General features: G+C 40.6%; 1 protein-coding gene across 4 annotated transcripts in view; it reads right to left on the bottom strand.

Annotated features, from left to right (window-relative positions):
- The window catches only part of PUS7 (pseudouridine synthase 7), a 75,952-nt gene that overhangs the window by 31,199 nt on the left and 21,892 nt on the right, over positions 1-22,861 (bottom strand). For all 4 annotated transcript variants that reach the window (XM_057504415.1, XM_036892381.2, XM_057504416.1 and 1 more), the window contains 4 exons: positions 22,713-22,814; positions 19,071-19,215; positions 12,975-13,086; positions 11,395-11,472 (listed from right to left, as the gene is read on the bottom strand). In XM_057504415.1, the coding sequence (XP_057360398.1) occupies positions 11,395-11,472; positions 12,975-13,086; positions 19,071-19,215; positions 22,713-22,814 (437 nt within the window). The remainder of the gene's footprint in view (positions 1-11,394; positions 11,473-12,974; positions 13,087-19,070; positions 19,216-22,712; positions 22,815-22,861) is intronic.

Here is a 22,861-nt window from a genome sequence, read left to right as displayed (position 1 = left end):
TGGATTGCTATATACTTTACTCTTAAGACTGTTTTTGCTGTGTCCCACAGAAGTTGGGGCTTTATGTTGTTGTTGTTATTTGTTTCCATATATTGCTGGATCCCCATTTTAATTTGTTCGTTGATCCATTGATTATTTAGGAGCATGTTGTTAAGCCTCCATGTGTTTGTGAGCCTTTTTGCTTCTTTGTACAATTTCTAGTTTTATACCTTTGTGGTCTGAAAAGTTAGTTGGTAGGATTTCAATCTTTTGGAATTTACTGAGGCTCTTTTTGTGGCCTAGTATGTGGTCTATTCTGGAGAATGTTCCATGTGCACTTGAGAAGAATGTGTATCCTGTTGCTTTTGGATGTAGAGTTCTGTAGATGTCTATTAGGGCCATCTGTTCTAGTGTGTTGTTCAGTGCCTCTGTGTCCTTACTTATTTTCTGTCTTGTGGATCTGTCCTTTGGAGTGAGTGGTGTGTTGAAGTCTCTGAAAATGAATGCATTGCATTCTATTTCCTCCTTTAATTCTGTTAGTATTTGTTTCACATATGTTGGTGCTCCTGTATTGGGTGCATATATGTTTATAATGGTTATATCCTCTTGTTGGACTGAGCCCTTTATCATTATGTAATGTTCTTTATCTCATTACTTTTTTTGTTTTGAAGTTTATTTTGTCTGATACTAGTATTGCAACACCTGCTTTTTTCTCCCTGTTGTTTGCATGAAATACCATTTTGCATCCCTTGACTTTTAATCTGTGCATGTCTTTGGGTTTGAGGTGAGTCTCCTGTAAGCGGCATATAGATGGGTCTTGCTTTTTTATCCATTCTATTACTCTGTGTCTTTTGATGGGTGCCTTCAGTCCATTTACATTTAGGGTGATTACTGAAAGATATGTACTTCCTGCCATTGCAGGCTTTAGATTCGTGGTTACCAAAGGTTCAAGGTTTGCTTCTTTACTATCTTACTGTCTAACTTAACTCTCTTATTGAGCTGTTATAAACACAGTCTGATGATTCTTTATTTCTCTTCCTGCTTATTCCTCCTCCTCCATTCTTCATATGTTGGGTGTTTTGTTCTGTGCTCTTTTTAGGAGTGCTCCCATCTAGAGCAGTCCCTGTAGGATGCCCTGTAGAGGTGGTTTGTGGGAGGCAAATTCCCTCAACTTTTGCTTATCTGGGAATTGTTTAATCCCTCCTTCATATTTAAATGATAATCGTGCTGGATACAGTATTCTTGGTTCAAGGCCCCTCTGTTTCATTGCATTAAATATATCATGCCATTCTCTTCAGGCCTGTAAGGTTTCTGTTGAGAAGTCTGATGATAGCCTGATGCGTTTTCCTATGTAGGTGACCTTTTTTCTCTCTCTAGCTGCCTTTAATACTCTGTCCTTGTCCTTGATCTTTGCCATTTTAATTATTATGTGTCTTGGTGTTGTCGTCTTTGGGTCCCTTCTGTTGGGAATTCTGTGTGCCTCTGTGGTCTGAGCAACTATTTCCTCCCCCAGTTTGGGGAAGTTTTCAGCCATTATTTCTTCAAAGACACTTTCTATCTCTTTTTCTCTCCTTCTTCTGATACCCCTATAATGTAGATATATGTATGTTCCTTTTGGTACCCCTGTAATGCGGATATATAATGTTCCTTTTGGATTGGTTACACAGTTCTCTTAATATTGTTTCATTTCTGGAGATCCTTTTGTCTCTCTCTGCATCAGCTTCTATGCATTCCTGTTCTCTGGTTTGTATTCATTAATGGCCTCTTGCATCCCGTCCATTCTGCTTTCAAGTCCTTGCAGAGTGCTTTGTTTCTGTAGTTTCCCTCTGTACTTGCCCCTTAGGTCCTGCAGATTTCTCTGCAGATCCATCAGCATGTTCATGATTTTTATTTTGAATTTTTTTTCAGTGAGACTGGTTAGGTCTGTCTTTGCAGATCCTCTCTCAGTGGTTGTCTGGACTATTTTGGACTGGAGTAAATTTTTCTGCCTTTTCATGGTGATAGCAGTGGCTGTAGGCAGGTTGCGGGTGTGTCACGTGGGAGAAGGAAGTCCTTTCCTGCTTGCTGGATGCCTTGCCCTTCTCCACTGCCTCTGTCGGTTACCCATACTCCTGGACCAGCCACCGGGTTAAACCCCTAAGCTGCTGTGGGCTGGATCTCCGTCAGAGCAGTGCAGGGCCCTGCGGGGAGTGGCAGGCACACTGGGTACTCTCCTCCATGATAGCAGCACCCCTGCCGGGCAGCTGTGTGCCAGCAGTGACCTTTGGGTCTGGCCTGGGCAGCTGTGCGTTGGTCTGGGAATCCGGTCAGCTGCTGGGAGTGCAGCTGCTCCCTCTGGCACCGCTGCAGGTGCATGCGGGCCTCTCCTGTGCCCCTCTGGCACTGCCGCCGCCGGCACGTGCAGGCCTCTCCCGGGCCGCTCAGTCGCCGCCACCACGGGTTCGCGCAGTCCTTTCCCAGGCCCTTATGGCACCATGGTTGCTGGTGCATGCGGGCCACTCCTAGGTCTGTTGGTCACTGCTGCCGCAGGCTTGCGCAGACCTCTCCCAGGCCCCTGTGGCGCTGCGGCCACGCGGGGGCCTCTCCCAGGCAGCTTAGTCGCTGCCACGGCAGGCTCACACAGTCTGCTCCCAGTCCCCTCTGGCTCCGCCAGTGCACGCAGGCCGCTCCTGGTTCCCTCTGGCGCTGCCGTCCCCAGTGCACACTGCCGCTCTCCCACCACTGGCTTGGTGTGTCGGGGTCCGCGCCAGTTGGGGGAACGAGTGGCAGGCTGCTTAGTGCCGTGAGGGGCTTCATAGCTGTGCTGCTGCCCAGAGGTTTAGGGCTCCTAAAGTTCCCCAGGATTCCCAGCTGCTGGCTAAGTGTGCTGGGACGACTTCGTCCAGCTGTGGGGTCCCTGTTCTTTAAGACTTGCAAAAAGCACTCACTTTTCTTTTGTCTCAAGGGCGCCAGTTGTGGGGATCTGCCTGCAGGTTTCGCTTTTCCGTTTCTGTAATACCCAGCACCCTGTGCACCTTGTGTCTGCGCTCCAGGTGCAGATTTCTAGAGCTGGTTGTTTAGCAGTCCTGGGCTTTCACTCCGTCCCCGTTCCGACTCCTTTCTTCCTGCCAGGTTCTGGGGTGGGGGGGTGTTCAGGTCTCGCCGGGCTGCAGCTTGTATCTTACCCCCTTCATGTGATGTTGAGTTCTTGCAGATGTAGATATATACTGGCTGTTGTACTGTATCCACTGGTGTCTCTTTTAGGAATAGTTGTATTTATTGTATTTTCATAAATATATGTTTTTTGGAGGAGATTTCTACTGAACTACTCACGCCGCCATCTTCTCCTATAGCTTTGTTTTAACTTTTTTAAAATTCAGATTTCCTTTCAAAAAGCATCTCCTCTGAGAACTACTAGAATAAAGGGTATTTGTGCTTTGCCTTGTTTAGGAACACACTTCTCTTTTTACTACTTTAGAGTATCAGTGCTTTCCTGCTTGAGTACGTGAGCTCATTCCTGCTGGCTCATGCCATCAGCAGCCATGTGCCATCTTTGCCTGGATGGTCTGGATTTGGATCTTGGGCACTGAGGAGGCTAGGTTCTGCCCCAAAGTCACTACTCCTGCAAGCAGCCCCACAGAAGTGTGTGTCCCAGCTCGGCAGCCTCTAAAGATCTAAAATCACATGAAAAATTAATAGAGAAAAGGTTTATCCTACTCCCTAAGGAAAAATATGCTGTTAATGAGTTAAACAAATTGTTTAAAATTCACCTATATATAAGATTCCTCAAGGGAGGAACAACCTAAGACAGGCACAGTCGCAGGGGGGCCATCAGGTGAGAAATCGGGGATCAACAGAGGTGAGGCTTAGAACCTCACCCCCCCTGTTCTGAGAGAAATCTTCTGCATACGTGGATGTTTTGTTGCCCTTGTCTAGCTTGGATTAATACTTAGTTTATAGGCACACACCTGATCATCTACATTTGCCCTCTTACAGCACTAAACTATGTTTTCTACCTTTATCTTGCATCTACCTACCACTTCAGCATTTTATTTAAAATAATAATAAGGGAGAAATGTGGGATTCACATATAAATCAAGTATAAAAATCAAACGAATAATCATAATTGACCTGATTGTTTACAGTTCATGATGCGTGATCAAAACCGAAAGTTTCTGTGATGACTGCCCTTGCACCATTCACCATGTAAGAACTTATTCACTATGTAAGAACTTGTTCACCATGTAAAAACTTGTTCGTTATGCTTCAGAAGATTGGAGACTGTTGAGAATTAGGCATGGGGTTGATTAATGATTGTGCATTGAGTCCCCTATACAGAATTTTATTGTTGTTAACAACCATTTGATCAATAAATATGAGAGATGCCCTCAAAACAAACAAACAAACAAACAAAAAAACAAAACAAAAGATGGAACAGGGAGACAGAGGAGTCAGAAAAGGAGATGTGATCCTTTTAGAGTAATGACACTGTTGGCTTTGAAGATGCAGCTGAGCAAAGTGGCCACGACCAAGGAACTGGAGGAAGACTAAATGCTGGGAAGGCAAGGAAATGGATTCTCCCCCAAGGTCTCCAGAGGAATACCCACCCGCGGACACTTGGAATTTAGCCCAGTGAGACCCCGTTGGGACTTCTGACCTCAGAGCAGTAAAATAATAAATATGTGTAATTTCAAAAAAAAAAGAAAGAATGGAGCAATCTGCCAGACTAAAATAATGTGCGACAGAGAAATTATTTGGAAATGGAACTGGTTATAGAGATACAGATTTATTATTTGGTTGCTGTCATGATAAATTTGCCTCAGCTATGCCCATACATGTTACAGTATTCATGTCTGAGATGAGCAGAGATGTTGCAAAAGGCTTTTCACAATTGAAAATTCATTCTGAAAATATATATGAGTAAATGCTCTTTCTTAAGAGCAGACGCACACACACACATGTATATTTCATATTTAAAAAGAAAATGGCCAGTGAATTGAGATGTCCACATACCATAAGAGATGTGAGAATATGAGTTTATTATTATTCCCAAATTGTTATAATGGTTTAGAAAGCCATTTCAATGACTATAAAATAATTATTCTGATCTAATACCAATAGTGACTTTCAGTGCTAGACATTATGTGGATCAACATTATTAATGGGTATTATTCATTGACTATTAGTAACATATTTAAGCCAGATAATTCAATTTAATCTAGCCACATTCTTCTTGCTTTTTCCTTCACGTATAGTAAATCTTGTTGTTTTATGATATAGTCATCATGAAGCATAGCCAAATGTTCTGAAAAGCAGAAGATTCAGAGGACATGCATTTACTTGTGGTATAGGGGAGAAATGAGATAATTCCTCTAGTTGCGATTCATGGATGCTGTTATGTCTTAGGAAGCCATAATTTTTTGACATATTTGGAAGAAGACACAGTTTGTTTGGTAGACTTTCATTAAAAAATCATACTACAAAAAAAAAATTCACCTATATTACATCAGCTTGCCATTTCATCTTGCAGAATTCTTGTTTCTTTGTTGAAAATTTCCCTATACCTCCTGAAGACTCTTCAGTAAATTCCTTGATGCATTCATTACCAATCAGCCTATTTTTTTCCCTGGTTTAATATGTGCAGAAGTAGTCTGACCAGAGAAAAAGAAAAAAATCTGTTGCTGCCCTGTTAATTAACATAATGTAGGAAGCTAGCCAGAGTAGTGGGGAAATAGGCAAAGCTCATATACCATTATCCTCCCTCCCTGCTCCTAATCCCCTGCCCAACCACAGGACCAAACAGTATAAGGCAGGTCTAGTCCAGCCTTGGGCCAGCTACTCAGAGGCACCAGGTCCCTGACTTCAGACATAAAGGGACAGAACCATAGAGCACAAGTCAATCCACGAATTGTATCCCTAAGAATCTAGAAAGCAGAGGATCAGGATGGACAGAATGAGGAACAGGAGGACAAAACTCTTTGGTCAGTAATCAAGACAATTTGGTACTGGCACAAGAACAGAGCCATAGACCAGTGGAACAGAACAGAGAGTCCAGATACTAATCCAAGCATATATGGCCAATTAATATACGATAAAGGAGCCATGGATATACAATGGGGAAATGACAGCCTCTTCAACATCTGGTGTTAGCAAAACTGGACAGCTACATGTAAGAGAATGAAACTGGATTACTGTCTAACTCCATAAAAGTAAACTCAAAATAGATCAAAGACCTGAATGTAACTCATAAAATCATAAAACTCTTAGAAAAAAACATAGGCAAAAATCTCTTGGACATAAATATCAGCGACTTCTTCATGAACATATCTCCCCAGGCAAGGGAAACAAAAGCAAAAATGAACAAGTGGGACTATATCTAGCTGAAAAGCTTCTGTACAGCAAAGGACACCATCAATAGAACAAAAAGGTATCCTACAGTATGGGAGAATATATTCATAAATGACAGATCTGTTAAAGGGTTAACATCCAAATAAAGAGCTCACACACCTCAAAAAACAAAAAGCAAATAATCCAATTAAAAACTGGGCAGAGGAGCTGAACAGACAGTTCTCTGAAGAAGAAATTCAGATGGCCAACAGACACATGAAAAGATGCTCCACTCGCTTGTCATCAGAGAAATGCAAATTAAAACCACAATGAGATATCACCTCACACCAGTAAGGATCGCCACCATCCAAAAGACAAACAACAAATGTTAGCGAGGTTGTGGAGAAAGGGGAACCCTCCTACACTGCTGGTGGGAATGTAAATTAGTTCAACCATTGTGGAACACAGTATGGAGTTTCCTCAAAAAGCTCAAAACAGAAATACCATTTGACCCAGGAATTCCACTTCTAGGAATTTACCCTAAGAATAGAGCAACCCAGTTTGAAAAAGACAGATGCACCCCTATGTTTATCGCAGCACTATTTACAATAGCCAAGGAATGGAAGCAATCTAAATGTCCATCAGTAGATGAATCGATAAAGAAGATGTGGTACATGTACACAATGGAATATTATTCAGCCATAAGAAGAAAACAAATCCTACCATTTGCAACAACATGGATGGAGCTAGAGGGTATTATGCTCAGTGAAATAAGCGAGGCAGAGAAAGACAAGGATCAAAGGATTTCACTCATCTGTGGAGTACAAGAACAAATAAAAAACTGAAGGAACAAAACAGCAGCAGACTCACAGAACCCCAGAATGGACTAACAGTTACCAAAGGGAAAGGGACTGGGGAGGATGGGTGGGAAGGGAGGGACAAGGGGTAAAAGGGCCATTAAGATCAGCACACATAATGTAGGGGGCACAAGGAAGGCAGTATAACACAGAGAAGACAAGTAGTGATTCTATATCATCTTTCTATGCTGATGGACAGTGACTGTAATGCAGTATGTGGTGGGGACCTGATAATGGGAGGAATCTAGTAACCACAATGTTGCTCATGTAATTGTATATTAATGATACCAGAAAAAAAACCCCACCAACAACCAAACTCTTTGGTCAATAACTAGTGCTGTAGAAACAGAGTACTTAAGAGTCAAAAGGGAAAAAGGAATCATGCAACTTGGCAGCTCTGGAGAGATTCTGGAGAATGCTCCTGATAGCCATGCAAGTACCTGACAGCTCTGTTCTTCTTTTTTGAGATAAAATTAATATAACCTAAAGTTATCATTTTAACCATTATAAAGTGTACATACAACTCAGTGGTTTTTAGTATATTCACAATGTTGTATAATTGTCTCCATTGTCTAATATGATCCAGGATATTTCCACCCAAAAGAAACCCTATACCAGTTAACCCTATTCACTCTCCCTGTAGCTCCTGGCAACTACTAGTCCACTTTATAGCTCTATAGATTTCCATATTTTGGGTATTTCATTCAATATAGTCAAATAACACAGGGCCTTTTGAGTTTGACTTCTTTTACTTAGCATAAGATTTTTAAGATTCATCCATGTTGTACCATGTATCAGTCCTTCACTCCTTTCTATGGCTAATCATATTGTTGTCTATTCTGGAATTTCTGAATCCCACTAGCACAGCAGAAAGCAAGAGCTAAGCTATACCCAGTTCTTGTTGGTGTGGGCTGCTCCCTGAGAAGAGATGAAATGCAGCTAACAGTATCTCCGTAACACTGCTCCCAGTGTTAATTTGGATGACCCTGGATCAAGCTCTTTTGGTTGTCAATTCATAGCAAATTCTGTAAATTACTTGGGAATACCCAAATCTCACTTTTAGACATTAGGAGTCAACTTAAGCCAACAACTTTTTGTTGTACAAAAAGCCTTTATGAACAAAGCCAGAGAAATACTGGCCCAGGCTCAGAAAGGAGACAGGCAGGAAGAAGCAGGAAAAGCAGCAAATAGTTCTGAATGAGGCTGTTCCTGCTTGAGATCCTGTTAAATAAAATTACTAGGTGACTTTGGAGTTGCATGAAGCTGAAAAAGAAATGCTGCTTATCCCTAGGATTCATCAAGTCACAATTAAAATCCCTGCATGGCTGAGTGGGTTTATCCTGTTCACCAGTTCTCACGGGAAAAGCCAACCTGCCTGGCCCCAACTACACATTAAGCAAACTAAGAGTGCAGCCTGCATCCGTGAGATAAGTGCTATATGCTTCCAAAGGCCAACAGTCAGTTGTCTAATTTGGTTTCTTACAAAGCCAACAGGAAGATGATAAAGGCAGCAAACGACGGAGCAGCATCACGATCAAGCATGACACCTGGTGGCCGACCAAGGAGAGAGATTAATGACTTCATTCCAAATACTCAAAGATTTCAAGTTGTATAAAGCAAAATATCAAGGTTCCATTTTTCAACTCTCAAATTAGCAAATGATGTCTTTAAAAGATCATGTGTTAGGGAGGATTCTGGAGAAGTAGAATAAAGTGATAAACTGGTACCACCTACCTATAAGGCAATTGGGTATTGCTATCAGAAACCTAAAACCTAGAATCTCACATTCCCTTTAAGTCAGTAACTCCCTGCTAAAAGTTTATCTTAGTGAAGGTGTGTGCCAAGATTTAGCTACCAACATGTGTCATGGAACTGCTTTTAATAACAAGAAATGGGAAACAATGTAAACATTCAGAAATAGAGTGACAGATCATAAATTAGGACACATTCATATACTTAAATGTCTTTTGCTGTTTTAACAGGGAAAGAGGTACATCATTTAATTGTTCACAAGAGAAGGACACAATTTACATAAATATTTTGGTTTACAAGGAAAAAAGAGTCCACACAAAAAATATTCCAAGCTGTGAACAAGGCAATCTCTGAGGGAGCTCAATTATGGAGGCACCTTCATTTTCTACCTAGTCCCTTCTGTGTTGAAAACAAACCAAACCAATTTATTTCTCAGTGTAGGTGAACAAATTCGGAGCCAGCCAGAAAGCACAGAAGTTGAGTACTACAATGACATTTTGGATACCAAACACAAGGCAAGAGCTTTCTGCATCCCGCATCCAGAGTATGGGAAGGCCTGGGACCCCAAGCCACGGCTGCTCTCCCTACCATCACTCACAGAGCTATCTGAGTCCTCTCATTCTTTCCGAGTTCCCTTCCCCACGCCCCCACACCCGTCACTCAGCAGACGAGTCCACGTGCCACACGTCACAGGAAGAGAGAAGCCACCACGTGGGAGCACCCTCATTCTTGGGCATCTCCTCTGCTCTCTTCCAAACATGTCTGTATTTGCACACACCACTAGGAAAGTCATGGGGAGATGATCTTACCCTGTTTTTGCTACTACACCATGCCATTGATCCCAAGGTCGAGGAAAAAAAGGACTGAAAAATTCATTAGAATGCAACCAGGCACTCAATCCTGGCATCATTTCAAGTGATTCAGAAAAGTGGTGGGAAAGCAGCCAGACTGTTGGGGATTGTTGGGTAAAGAGGAGAGGCTACCTCAAATTCTTTATGAGAAGATAGGAGGATTACAAATAAATATATGTATTTAAAGTGGGTACAGCAAGCATAGGTGGCTTTAATTACAGTATAAAGTATGGTAAACTTTACATATTCAAAAACTACATGTGAATAAGCCCATGAAACCATCACCACATTTAAAATAGTGAACAGAGGCATCACCCCCCAGAAGTTTCCTGTTGCCCCTTTGTTTCTCCCACCACCACTCCTTACCGCAGGGGGTGCACTAGGATGAAAGCCCAAATTTGTGACTTCACAGTCACTGGATTCGTCCTTTCTTTCCCTTTTACCTTCACTGAACTGATGGGATTCAGACCAGCTTACTCCCTCCCCAGAACTTGGCAATAGCCCCAATCTCCAGTCTCACCATCTTATTCTACCCCAAATCCCGAATCCTGCCTCTACACACAACTCCCCGTTTAGATTAATATCAAGTCCAAATCTTCAACATGACCTATAGGGCCCTTCAGGATCTGGGTCCCGTCTGACGGTCCTCCAGCCCCATTTCTTGCTATGCCCTAAAACAAACATGCCCGCCAGGCACCAGATGCATTGTGCTCCCAATTCCTTTCCAATGTCTCATCACAAGGCTGCTTTCTTGGTTTGGAGCAAACAACCCTAGACCATTCCCAGACCCAGGAAACTCCTACTCATCTTTCTAGAATCTAGACCAGTAATTCTCCCCTTCAAAGGACAACTGGCAATGTCTAGAGACAACCTAGGTTGTTATAACTGGTCAGGGGCCGGTGGGGTGGGATGGAGGAGGGAATGCTACTAACATCTAGTGGGGAGAGACCAGGGCTGCTACTAAATGCAATGTCATACTAAATGCCTTCGGTGCATGGGATGGCCCCCACAATGGAGATGTCCAGTCCAAAATGTCAACGGGGAAGATGCTGAGATCTGAGACTTAAGCCCTGACCAAGATTCAAACTTGAGCATCCCATTTTCCCTGAAAGCCTTCCCTGGAGCTGCCCCCTACAATGAGTTCCATACTTTATTGTCACCATTATCCTAACACCCCCCCAAACACCTCTACTGCAGCATTTCTCTCACTGTGATTAAGTTCTGATTTACTTGTCTATCTGCTCCATTCAACAGTAATTGCTTTAAAAGTAGAGACCACTTTTCATCTGTGTATCTCCAGTGTGTAACAAAAGAGCTCATTTACTGCTCTGCAATTAAATTTTAAATAACGTATACTTAATAATGAATGAACAAAAGAGAGAGAGGAGAGAAAGAAGCACTTACTCTCTTGGCTCTACCACAAAAATCCTTTTAAAATTACACAAATAATACCTGTTGGCTGTAAAAACATTAGAAAATTCAGATAAGCAAGAAGAAAAAAAAAAAACAAATAAAAAAACCATTCTTTGAATAGGCAGAAGCACCATCTAAAGATAGAAGAGGTAAACCCCGTGAAGCAAATCTGAGAACTGAGCAAGGTGGTGCCAGTTTTTCTGCAGTACGAATCCTGGTGTGTGCTCTCTACTTACTTGAGAACAGCAATCTCTTGAACGGTTATGGCCCTTTTATCTTTGGTTCCCATGTAGGAGAATATGTTTGGCTTGACTCTGGTAAGACAAAAACAAAACCATCTGAAGTCACATGCTTTTACGAAATCATATTCCTCATAATTTAAGATTCAAGATAAATATACTTAAAACCACAACAGAATAGAAGAAACAGAGGGAGAAACTTTATTTTAAAATGTACCAAGGAAAACATAAGGTAATATGCAAGCTAAGAATATAAATGATGCCTGAACAACTCCCTTCTTAGCAGTGCTTGACTTAGAACGTTTGTGGCTACTAGTGAATAACATGCTGTCCAAAGACTCGGAGAGCCAGTAACAGAAAGGAAATAATGTGCTTCCTTGATCATATGCAACTGATTAGATTACATAACTATGAAGGTAAGGAAAAATTCATTCCAGATACATAATGTAACATTTTGAAAATTTTACATCTTCTATTTTTAAAAAGTTAATAATAATGTGAATTTTGCACAAAAGCATGCTATTTCTTAGTATAAAAAGTCAAATGCTAAAACAGGGATCTGAACAGTTTTGACATGAAAATATATGTAAGCTAGTTAACTAAGAAGGATTTTATAAAAGCTGCTCTAACAAACAAAACAGAAATAGACTCATAAACACAGAACAGACCGGAGGTTGCCAGAGGGGCGGACAGCTGAATTATGTTCCCCCAAAATTCCTATGTTGAAGCCCTGACACCCAGTACCTCAGAATGTGACTGTATTTGGAGACAGGGCCTTTAAAAAGGTGACTAAGTTCAAGGCAGTTGGGGTGGGTCCTTGTCCATCTAACTGGTGTCCTAACAGAGGAAATGTGGACACACAGAGACGCCAGGGGCACACATGCAAAGGCTACAGGAAGACACAGAGGAATGTGGCCATCTGCATGCCAAGGGGAAAGGCCTCAAAAGAAACCAGACCTTCCCACACCCTGATCTTGGGACTTCAAACCTCCAGAACTGTGAGAAAATTAATTTGCTATTTAAGCCACCCAGTGTGTGGTAGTTTGTTACAGCATCCACAGCGAACTAAGCCGCTGTAGCATGCTTAAACTGGGCTAAATATATACTGGAAAGCAAATTTCCATTGCATGCAGACTTGCTGTGGTGCCTGTACCCATTTCTAAATAAAAATTATTTGGCTGGTCTATCCTCAGATCCAATCTCTGCTATATTTGCACTGCTATGAGAAAATCTGACTGATCTCAAGTTTTTAGTCAATCTCCAGGAATTAAAAGCTTTCAGTTTAAGCAAACCTCTGTAACCACATCAAAGTGTAGGCTTTCAGGGAAGCAAGCTAATTTTTATTTTCATCTGGATGGAGCAGTAATTCTCAACTATATGTGAACTATTTACTTACAGAATTTTCATCTTGAATCATTGGCAATATGCAAGGATGCTAAAAAAAATTAGAAAACTACAATTGGGAGCCACATTTGCTCTCTGTTGGCCTACTTTCCTCCTCCTTTTTCATTGGCATGAAAGAGGAAAATAAACGTCCATGTTTTGATTTTGTACAGGCAAAAGAACAAGATACTAACCTTAAATATTTGGACAGCACATTAATAGCATCCATGGTATCTTTGTTTTCCTTGTACAGTACAAAGTGGCAGTAACTTCCCCTAGATTTTGGCCAAGAATGTTTTCTTGGATCTTAAAAACAAAAAAACTGAACGTTATATATACCATAATAAAAGCTATCTGAGTTTTTTTCTTAAGAAATCCTCTAAGATCATTTTTTTGCTACAGAACCTTTTGACTGAGAAATCAGATCTAGTCTGACAAGAAATACAGGTTGAGTGGTTATAGCTGTGTAGACTATGGGTATTAAACTTTCTTGACTGGATACTTAGTATCATCTGTCCATATTTAAAATCAGAAGCTGAAATGCAGGTGGTGTGACAAATGACTAAGACTAACTGCAGTCTTCTCACAGAGAAGCAACCTTCCCTGGTGGCGGTACTTTGTAAGCCTGTGTCTGGTAGGGGGGCCAAGTGGCTTTCCAGAACACCTGTTGTCCTGAAGGAAACAGTCACGTCAGACTCTACATGCCTTACTCCACTCAGGTGCTCACACACACAGCCTCGATGCCTTAGCTGGGATGGGAACAAAGCTTGTGAGGAGCTGCCTCAGGGACACATTTAGATTTTCCAAAGGGTATTTTCATCCCCAGTACTAGACGGTTTACAAGTGTCTACCTGACAGAGAGAGTAAATGGCATTCAAGACTAATTGTCATTTTGGGGGAAAAGGAAACTAAAAATTAAGCCAGGTTAAATGTTAGCTTCCGAGCCTTCGACTGTTCAGCTTTTTGGAAACCAACTGACATTCAAAGATTTTGGAGAACCTGGTTTTAAAAACTGTTCTTTTAAATGAAAATTTTTATTACATTATAATCTTAAAACATATATTTAAACAGTCTTAAGATTTCAATCTATGTTGCCTCAAGAGTGTTTTGAAAAAAATCAACACTTTTAGGAAAAATATGGGAGCCACAACCTAACTTCTCAAATGTTATATAATACTGTTCATGAGCCTTGTGACACAAAGCTACAGTTGTTACTTGAATACATCTAATCTCCTGGTTTCTGTAATTCCATGAAAGAAAAGACTGTTTAAAAATATTTCACATAATACCTAGAAAAGAGTCTTCTTTTAAAAATGCTTGTCTTTATCCTTAAAAAAATCCTTTGGCATGAATTCATGAATCCTTCATCTTTAGAGACCTAAGAAACTTCTGGTATTGAAGTTACCAGTATACCTGGCTTTGTCAAAAGAAAAACCCTGCCTGAGAGGTTAGTGACTTACACTACAATGTAAAGAACAAAGAAATCAATAAACCACCTTGGAAAACTGCCATAGCATGTATGCTTAGTGAACTGATTTTCCTTTCTGATTAGTAGAAATGTGAATCTTTTCTGTCTTGGACAGAAAAGCTTTACAAGTATTTCTCTGGCTCTTGGTGTGAATTCTTTCCAACTCATCCTCAGAAAACTGTAAACAGGAGTATTACTTTTTGTTTTCCTTCCAGCTCACTTGAGTTAAGCAAAACTGTCTATACTTAGCACTTGTGGCAAAAATCATTGGCATTTCATTTTATCTACATGAAACGCCAACAGCTCTTACCTGCGGCAGTTCTGACCTCTGTCCAAATGCACAGCATAAAGAGCACAAGAGAGCAATGTTTAATTTATAAAAAAGATTAAGAGTGCTTTAGAGGTGAACATGCAAATGACCGCATGGAAAGTTTCTACCGAGGACTTGTACAGCACCTGGTAGTTATGTGGTAGGCTAACAGCCATTTAGACATTAACAGTGGAATGTCATGAACAGCGAACAAGTAGAAAAACTCACCTACAGGTACAAGCCTCCCTGTCCCAACCCCCTCACAACAGCATGCCAGCTCATCCGCAAAGCTGCACTGTCTGGACCCATGAGATGGAGCAAAAGGTTTAAGACTGAATGTAAATGCTTCCTGATTTAGAGATGTGTTTTCTTAAACATGACAGGACCTGCACCAAAATGCTATCTGTGATTATCGTTTGGTGGTGAGACTGCAAGTAATTATTGGTTTGCTTTGTGCTTTATTGTGTTTTCTGAGTTTCCCACACTGAGTTATAATGACTTTTTATTTGAAAAAGTATTACAGAAAACAGTTCTCGAGCTGATAGAGTAAAAGAGATTTAAGAGACTATTGAAGAGACTTAACCATTGAATGCAATGTGCTGACCTTGTTTATTATTTGACAAGTCATCTGTATGTAAAAGATATTTGTGCGACAGGGAAAAATTGAACATGCACTGGGTATTAAATACTGAGAAATTATTGCCAATTGTGCTGGATGTGAAAATGGTTTAGGGTTTTAGTCCTTACCTGTTAGATACATACTGAAGTATTAATGAGTGAAATGAAGTGCTACAGAGAATTTTAAAACACTCCAACAAGAAAAAAAAAAGTGGGAGGAATAGATCAAACAAAAACAGAATGTTAATAATTTTGACCATGGTTGACAGGTACACAGAGGTCCAATATACTACTTCCCTTACTTGTGTGCATGTTTGAAAATGTCCATGATAAAAAGTAAAAAGAGAAAAAAAAACTTGTGATAAAAGTTGATCGGTGTAGCTACATTTCCCCTTAACTACCCGTTCAGTACACTCACAATTAACTATAAATTAGTGCTACCATACCTTAAGAGAAAACATGACAACCGAGTGTGAGTTCCTGCTCAGAAGCATGCATTTTTCATCAGCAAATCCAAGCACTGAGCATGCACACAATTGTCTCCTCTGCAAATACCAGATACAAGGTTTCTTTTGCTAAGTGCACTCAGTATACAAATAGTAAGCATATGCACTGATTAACTGGGAATACTCTGAATAATGGAAAATAAGTAAGTCTCAATTTATTTTGGACAATCTGTTTGACTTTATAAAACTCCAAATCCTTAGAATGCAGAATAGCATATATGTAGCTTTACAATTTAAGTGAATTTAAAATGATTTTCAGACATGTCTGAGATGGTGGGATTTAAACTGCGAATGAAAAGAATTCTCAGGCTGAGGAAACAGGACGCAAACTTCTGATGCTCTGGCCCAGCAGCCCCAGCCTAGTGGGACAGAAACCAGATGGCAGAAGGCACCTCGCTTGGGAAGACCCATGTGCTGAGCACCGAGATACCCATGAGTAAGGAAGGACAAATGTTTGTAGCTTGAGAAAGATGGGATGCACGTAGAACGTCCTCTCCTTCTTATTCGCCGCACACCAGCCTCCCAGCTTCCTCGGGGGCCCTGCTCCCTCCACCATCCCCTGCTTCCCGGGAGTTCCACTGCCCCTCTCCACTGGCTCTTCCCTTCAGAACATCAAAATGCTCAGGGCTCTTCCGTTTAAAAAGTCAAACCTATGGCTCTCTCTCCTTAACCATGTTTCTTTCCTTTCCCCTCTTACAGATTATCTGAAAAGGCAGTCTGAGTTTATTGCCCTCCACCTCAACGTACTGTGTTTCCAACCTTATTCCATAAAACTGCTCTGTCAAAGACACCAATATACCAATGATTTCGATGTTGCTAAAAATCAATGGACATATTTCAAAGTTTTTATCTTCCTGTACCTATGCATATTATTTTCCACTGCTACTGCTCTGGTTCTTGGAATTCCCTCTTCCTGGTGATTCCATAACACCAGTCTCTCCAAGAGTTCCCTTTTTATCTTACTGATTCCCAGATCCAGGTATCCCTCCTGGAATTCACTTCAGAAAGTATGAACATATTACAGAATTTTTTATTTTAAACAAGTCTTTAAGAAGAAGTTCTTAGGGGCATTTGGAATGTACACTTTTTCAAAACATAAATCCATTTACCTGATGAAATGTTTTATAATAATCATATGGTATTTTCAGGAAAACATCTTATATATGCTCTGATAAATCACTGTGCCCTGTCTACCAGACTAGATTAACACATGACATATTTTCTCAGTTTAAATAGCTGTTAACACCAGGACTTAGAATCTACTATGCCTATGTTTGAGAATGCATGGTTCTATTTGAGAAAAACAAGTTCAGAAATCTGCTGATAATGTATGACCCACTAACAACAATTTATGTCAGGGATTGGTAGTAAAGGAGCTCTAAATACATTATAAACTTAGCTTTATAATGAAGCTTTAAAAGTCAAATTATTCAAATACTATCCAATAGCCAAGGTGGCCCAGAAGGAGAAGCTGTTATTGGTACTGGGATCTGTCTGCAGGGTCACAAACAATAACAGTCTCTGCATACCAACTCTCCCCGCTTTTCCAATGGTGTGGTACTCTGAGCCACTTTCAGGTGGCAGGTAGGGCACTAGATCTGTAAAAGATGAGCACAGGCTCTGAGGGGCCTGTCTGGGTCCACAAGGAGATGGGAGAGAACAGCTCCGATGGCAGCCCTCTGGTCCATCTCTGACTAAATGCCAGCACACCTCAAGCCCAGGAGTTTTAGATTTCCACCCAAGTGTTCATCCAATCTGAACACAAAAGCCTGGAGAAGAAGGGAAAGCCAGAACCTGAGAGCTCTGGCCCCGCTCACTCCAGGGAAAAGGGTGGGGAGGCCGTAAGGGCCTGCAGATGCCCCGACTCCCCTCCCTGCAGAGAACAAAACCTAGCACCCTCCAAGAAATAACAATCTTTTCCACAAAGCAACTGTCAAAAAAAATACAGGTTTGCCTTTTCCAATCTGCTTCCTCATGACCACACTCTGCACAACAAGACCCTGCCTTTGCAAGAGGGTGGATGACCAACACGGGTGCCTCTCTACAAGGAACATCTCCCTGTGATCCTTCCCAACTGGGGTTCCTGGACAGAAGCAAGCCTGAGTGCACCAAGGCATCGTTGGTATGTAGTAAGTCACCTTCTCTCCTCTACATCTAGAATAGTTACTAGCTACAAGGCAATCTTTGACAGACCCTCCAATCATTCTTCTACTGCACTTAATGCTCTTAAATAGCTCTGGCTGAAGAAAGGCTATTAAGGTAATATTTTATACTGGGATTTAGATATCAAGAGAAACTCAGTAACCAAGCAAATAATTTGTGGATGAGAAGTGATTAACAATGAATGTCCTCAAGTAGTTCCAGAACATATTATCTCACTTTCGTTTTTGCTGTCCACTGAGAAGTGACCTCCAGTCTCTACCTTCTCTTTCCCAATCGTTCAAGGTTTCTCATTTCCATGCTACCATCCAGACTTGATTTGACCACTTTATTTTCTCACCATGGCTAAACCTTAATTACACTCCCATTTTTCTTATACCCTCTCATTTCACTAGAACCGTAGTTGAAGGCTTCATCCATTCACAGCAAGAATACTGACAAAGCACTTAATGGGCTGAAGTCTTCTGTTACATATAGTCTTGGAGTTTTGCTCGTACAAATACATATAAAAATAACTCTTCTATAACAGAGGCTGTCACTGGTGAGGAAATAACTTTTTCTGTCCATAATTTTCATTACAATTTTATCTGCTGATTTGACAAAGGAATAAAACTGATCTTATTTTTCTTAAGGTTATATGCAAATAGAAATTTTCATGGCTGTAGAAAACATATTAAGAACATAAATATCAAAAGGATTTACTGACAACACACCCATTTCAAATAAATGATATACAGTGAAAGAGAGCTTTGGTGAAGCGCAGCATTTTTCTATATACGGTTTTTATGTGTGAGTGAAGATGCAGCTGGAAAGCAACAGCTCTTTCAACATCAGGACTTTATAGAAAATATGCCACTGGGTTAGCTGACAAGCACTTTTTGTTCCTCTGAAAGCTTTCTTTCCTCCATTAAGAACACAGAATGAGCAATATCCTTCCATTTTCTTCTTAAATTGCCGTCAGCCTACGCTGCTCTTCAGGGAGCATATCACATTCCTAGGACTCCTCTCAAGCACCACCATAAATCTGCTCACATAAAAGACCGAATGCCCCCTACCAGACAGGACTGCTCTGGTATCTGAAATGATACTACTCACCTTCTCTGAAGGAGTGACATGATCAGTATCCTCCTCTACACAACAGCAAGGTAGCCCTTGAACATGAACAGGCAAGGAGCTCTGCCTCTCGTGACCACCCCACAGAAGAAATGCCACTCACTCCCACACTTACTTGCCAGGGCCTTCTTTCCAGCTGCATGGTAGGCTACAATATATTTCTTCCCCTCTCTATCCTCTGTTTTTGTCTCTAATCCGGGAAACAGAGATTTAACTGCTTGATGTATGATGGTTCTTTTCTCTTTGGTGTCCTCAACAACCTATGGAAAACATAGATAATGATACTACTAAACTAACAAACATTAAATGGGGAAATAATAGTAATGCATTAGTAAAAACATTACTCATCTTATTAACTATGCAAAGTAACAGAAGTACACAGATACAATTTCAGAAATATTTTACAGCTTCACAATGTTGCAAAGCATAAGGCTACTGAGCATGTCCACCTGCCAGGCACTGGTACCAAGCACTTCAGTAACTGCCTGATTTAATCCCCACCATCTCCCAAGCATGCCACTGGTACATCTTAGAGATGAGGAAACTCAGGCTGAGAGAAGTTAAGGACTGTAGCTTAAGTTACATAGCTGGAGGGTGGCAGAGCCAGTCTGGAATCCAGGCTGTCTGACTCAAGAGCCACCCACCCAAGGCTCGTTCCTTCTCAGGGACTCAGCGGGACAAACAGCCCAGGGCTCACATGAAAATGCAGGCAAGCTGGGCCTTTTGGAATGTCAGGAACTTGACTCCCTCAAATGGTCCAATCCATAACTGCCTCATAATGAATCCTATTCTATACTGAATTATTTTGTAATGGTGTTCTAGCACACTTGACCACAATAAAGGAAAAGCAACATGAAGAAAACATAAACATACTGATTACAGGACAGTTTTTCAATTTTTGAATGTGTCTCACACTGAGAAATACATTTCTCATCTAGACTCAACAGCCAGAAATATATATGCACATATGCCTTATTAAAAATCTAAAAAAACTTCATAAAACAGTACTTGTCCTTACTATGTTCAATGTACTGTTCTATTCCATTGCATTCAAAAAATGTTGGTTAAGGCCACTAAATTGATTTCATAATCCATGAAAGGACTGCTTCCTGAAAAGTGAAAAACACTGAGGTACACTATATCTACTACTATTAACAACATTTTAGGAAAATAAAAACCAAAAGAAAACAAACTACATTATACTTACACATAAGTGACATTTTCATATAAAAAAGTGAGTCTACATCAGGAATTTACTGAGAGTGCTGAGTTGGAATCATTGAATGTATGAGTGAATATGTATTCAGATCTCAAAAAACGCAGGAAATCCACCCTCCTCATTTTACAGACCAGGAAACTTACCCATGGTTTATGCCCCTTAAAGGCAAAAACTTTGAGTAGATAGCTTAACTATAGTTTTTAAGATGACAGTAAGTCCTGCTATCCATGTAGGAAAATGCCTATGACAGGGCTGAGGTATATATACCACTGCAGTGTACAAGCAAGGGAAACTTGGACATTTTTGAACCTCTTAAAACCAATTCTTAGTTTTCTCCTTGGTATTGCTGAAGATTCTGTCTATGGGTAAATTCAGTTAATTGAAGATCGCTAAAATAGTTTTTTATTTATTATAGTATCACTGACATACAATCTTATGAAGGTTTCACATGAACATTGTGGTTACAACATTCACTCATATTATCAAGTCCTCACCCCCCATTGCAGTCACTGTCTATCAACGTAGTAAGACGCTATATAGAGAGCCATTACTTGTCTTCTCCATGCTGTACTGTCTTCCCCATGACCTATCTATATTGTGATAGCTAATTATAATGCCCCTTAATCCCCTTCTCCCTCCCTCCCCACCCACCCTTCCTAACCCCTTCCCTTTGGTAACCACTAGTCCCTTCTTGGAGTCTCTGAGTCGGCTGTTGTTTTGTTTCTTTAGTTTTACTTTGCTGTTACACTCCACAAACGAGTGAAATCATTTGGTACTTGTGTCTTTCTCCATGTGGCTTATTTCACTGAGCATAATACCCTCTAGCTCTATCCATGTTGTTGTAAATGGCAGGATTTCTTTTCTTTCTATGGCTGAATAATTTTCCATTGTGTACATGTACATCTTCTCTGTCCATTCATCTACTGATGCACACTTACGTTGCTTCCATAGAAAATCTCTAAAATTGTATGATGACATTCTTTTGGGAAGCTTTGGTGGGGGAAGAGATGAGGTTTGGAGGCAGATAATGAATTCTGAAAAGTTATAGTGAACTCTTATTAACTGGGCAGGAGAGAAGGGAATCTCAAGACAATCCAAAATCCTGCAGGTCATTGAAATATGGCACAAAATGAATTTAGCATAAACTTAAAATTCTAAAAATCTTGTGCTACAACATTCTCAGCCTCTTGTAACACACTTACTTTGCTGTAGCTATCACCTAAAGCTGTCTGCCTCACCTGGCAGCCACCAGCCACAGAGGGCAGCTGGGCACGTGTGACTAGTCCAAATTGTCTGCGCTATCACTGTAAAATAATACTGGATTCTGAAGACTTAGTAAGTAGAACAGAATGTAAAACATCTCATTAGAAATTTTAAAAGATTGCTATTGAAATACTTTGAATGTATTAGGGTAAAGAAAAGATATTATTACAATTAACTTCACCTGTCTTTTTTTTTTTTTTCTTTTGGTATTAATCTACAATTACATGAGAAACATTATGCTTACTAGGGTACCCCCTTCACCAAATCCCCCCCACAAGCCCCATTACAGTCACTGTCCATCAGCGTAGTAAGATGCTGGAGAGTCACTACTTGTCTTCTCTGTGTTGCACAGCCCTCCCCGTGCACCCCCCCAACATTATACGTGCTAATCGTAACGCCCCCTTTCTTCCCCGCCCCCCCTTATCCCTCCCTTCCCACCCATCCTCCCCAGTCCCTTTCCCTTTGGTAACTGTTAGTCCATTCTTGGGTTCTGTGATTCTGCTGCTGTTTTGTTCCTTCAGTTTTTCTTTGTTCTTATACTCCACATATGAGTGAAATCATCTGGTATTTGTATTTCTCCGCTTGGCTTATTTCACTGAGCATAATACCCTCTAGCTCCATCCATGTTGCTGCAAATGGTAGGATTTGTTTTCTTCTTATTCACTTGTCTTTTTTACTTCTAAATTTTTAGATTTAAAATTAAGAAAAAATGGCTTACACAATTTCACTAGACAGCAACAAGAATAAAATTTTTGTAACAAAAAGCTTTGTAAAAGGTTATTTACTATTTTATTTAGTAGCTTAGATCTTCCTTTCTTGAAGAGCAATAGACTCGAATTGAGCAAAGAAATGCTCCTTTCCCCAATTCCTCTCCCTCCCAAAGCCCCCTATGAGACCAAGAGGCTGTTGGTACTGGAGCCAAGGCCTCTATATCAGGGCCACGTATCTGCTGGTCAGGCTGTGGCAGGCAGCCCTTTTGCAGTAGACCTTCTGCAATATAATGGTCATTCTCCAGTTTGAAATAACAGATTTCTTTGTTGATTTGTGATCATATATAATTTTATGAACCAAAAACATAACTTTTATTTTGGCCACAATTTTTCTGGATACTGGTTATCTGTCACTGATAAAAACATGTTCAGTATATTATGAAACAGAGCAAGGTCATCCTTTCGTTAGCTATTGTAATTTTTCCAATACACACTTATTAACACCCACCCAAAAGAAGCAATCAGAACACTAGAAAAACTTTTCATATATTTTTGCATGATTTACCTCGATGGCAACACTGGTTTCCTTATTTTTAAAAAGTTGGAGCTCTTCTAAACGCTGCTTTTCTTCAGCTGTCAGAACTGTAAATACATCTTCTGAAGGATCCTTTAAAATAATCACAAGAATGCCTAGTGAGTCACACACAGAATTCA

This window comes from Manis pentadactyla, chromosome 7 (assembly GCF_030020395.1).
Source record: "Manis pentadactyla isolate mManPen7 chromosome 7, mManPen7.hap1, whole genome shotgun sequence".
NCBI lineage: Eukaryota > Metazoa > Chordata > Mammalia > Pholidota > Manidae > Manis > Manis pentadactyla.
Note: the sequence above shows the minus strand (reverse complement) of the source record. Positions and strands in the feature narration are given on the sequence as shown.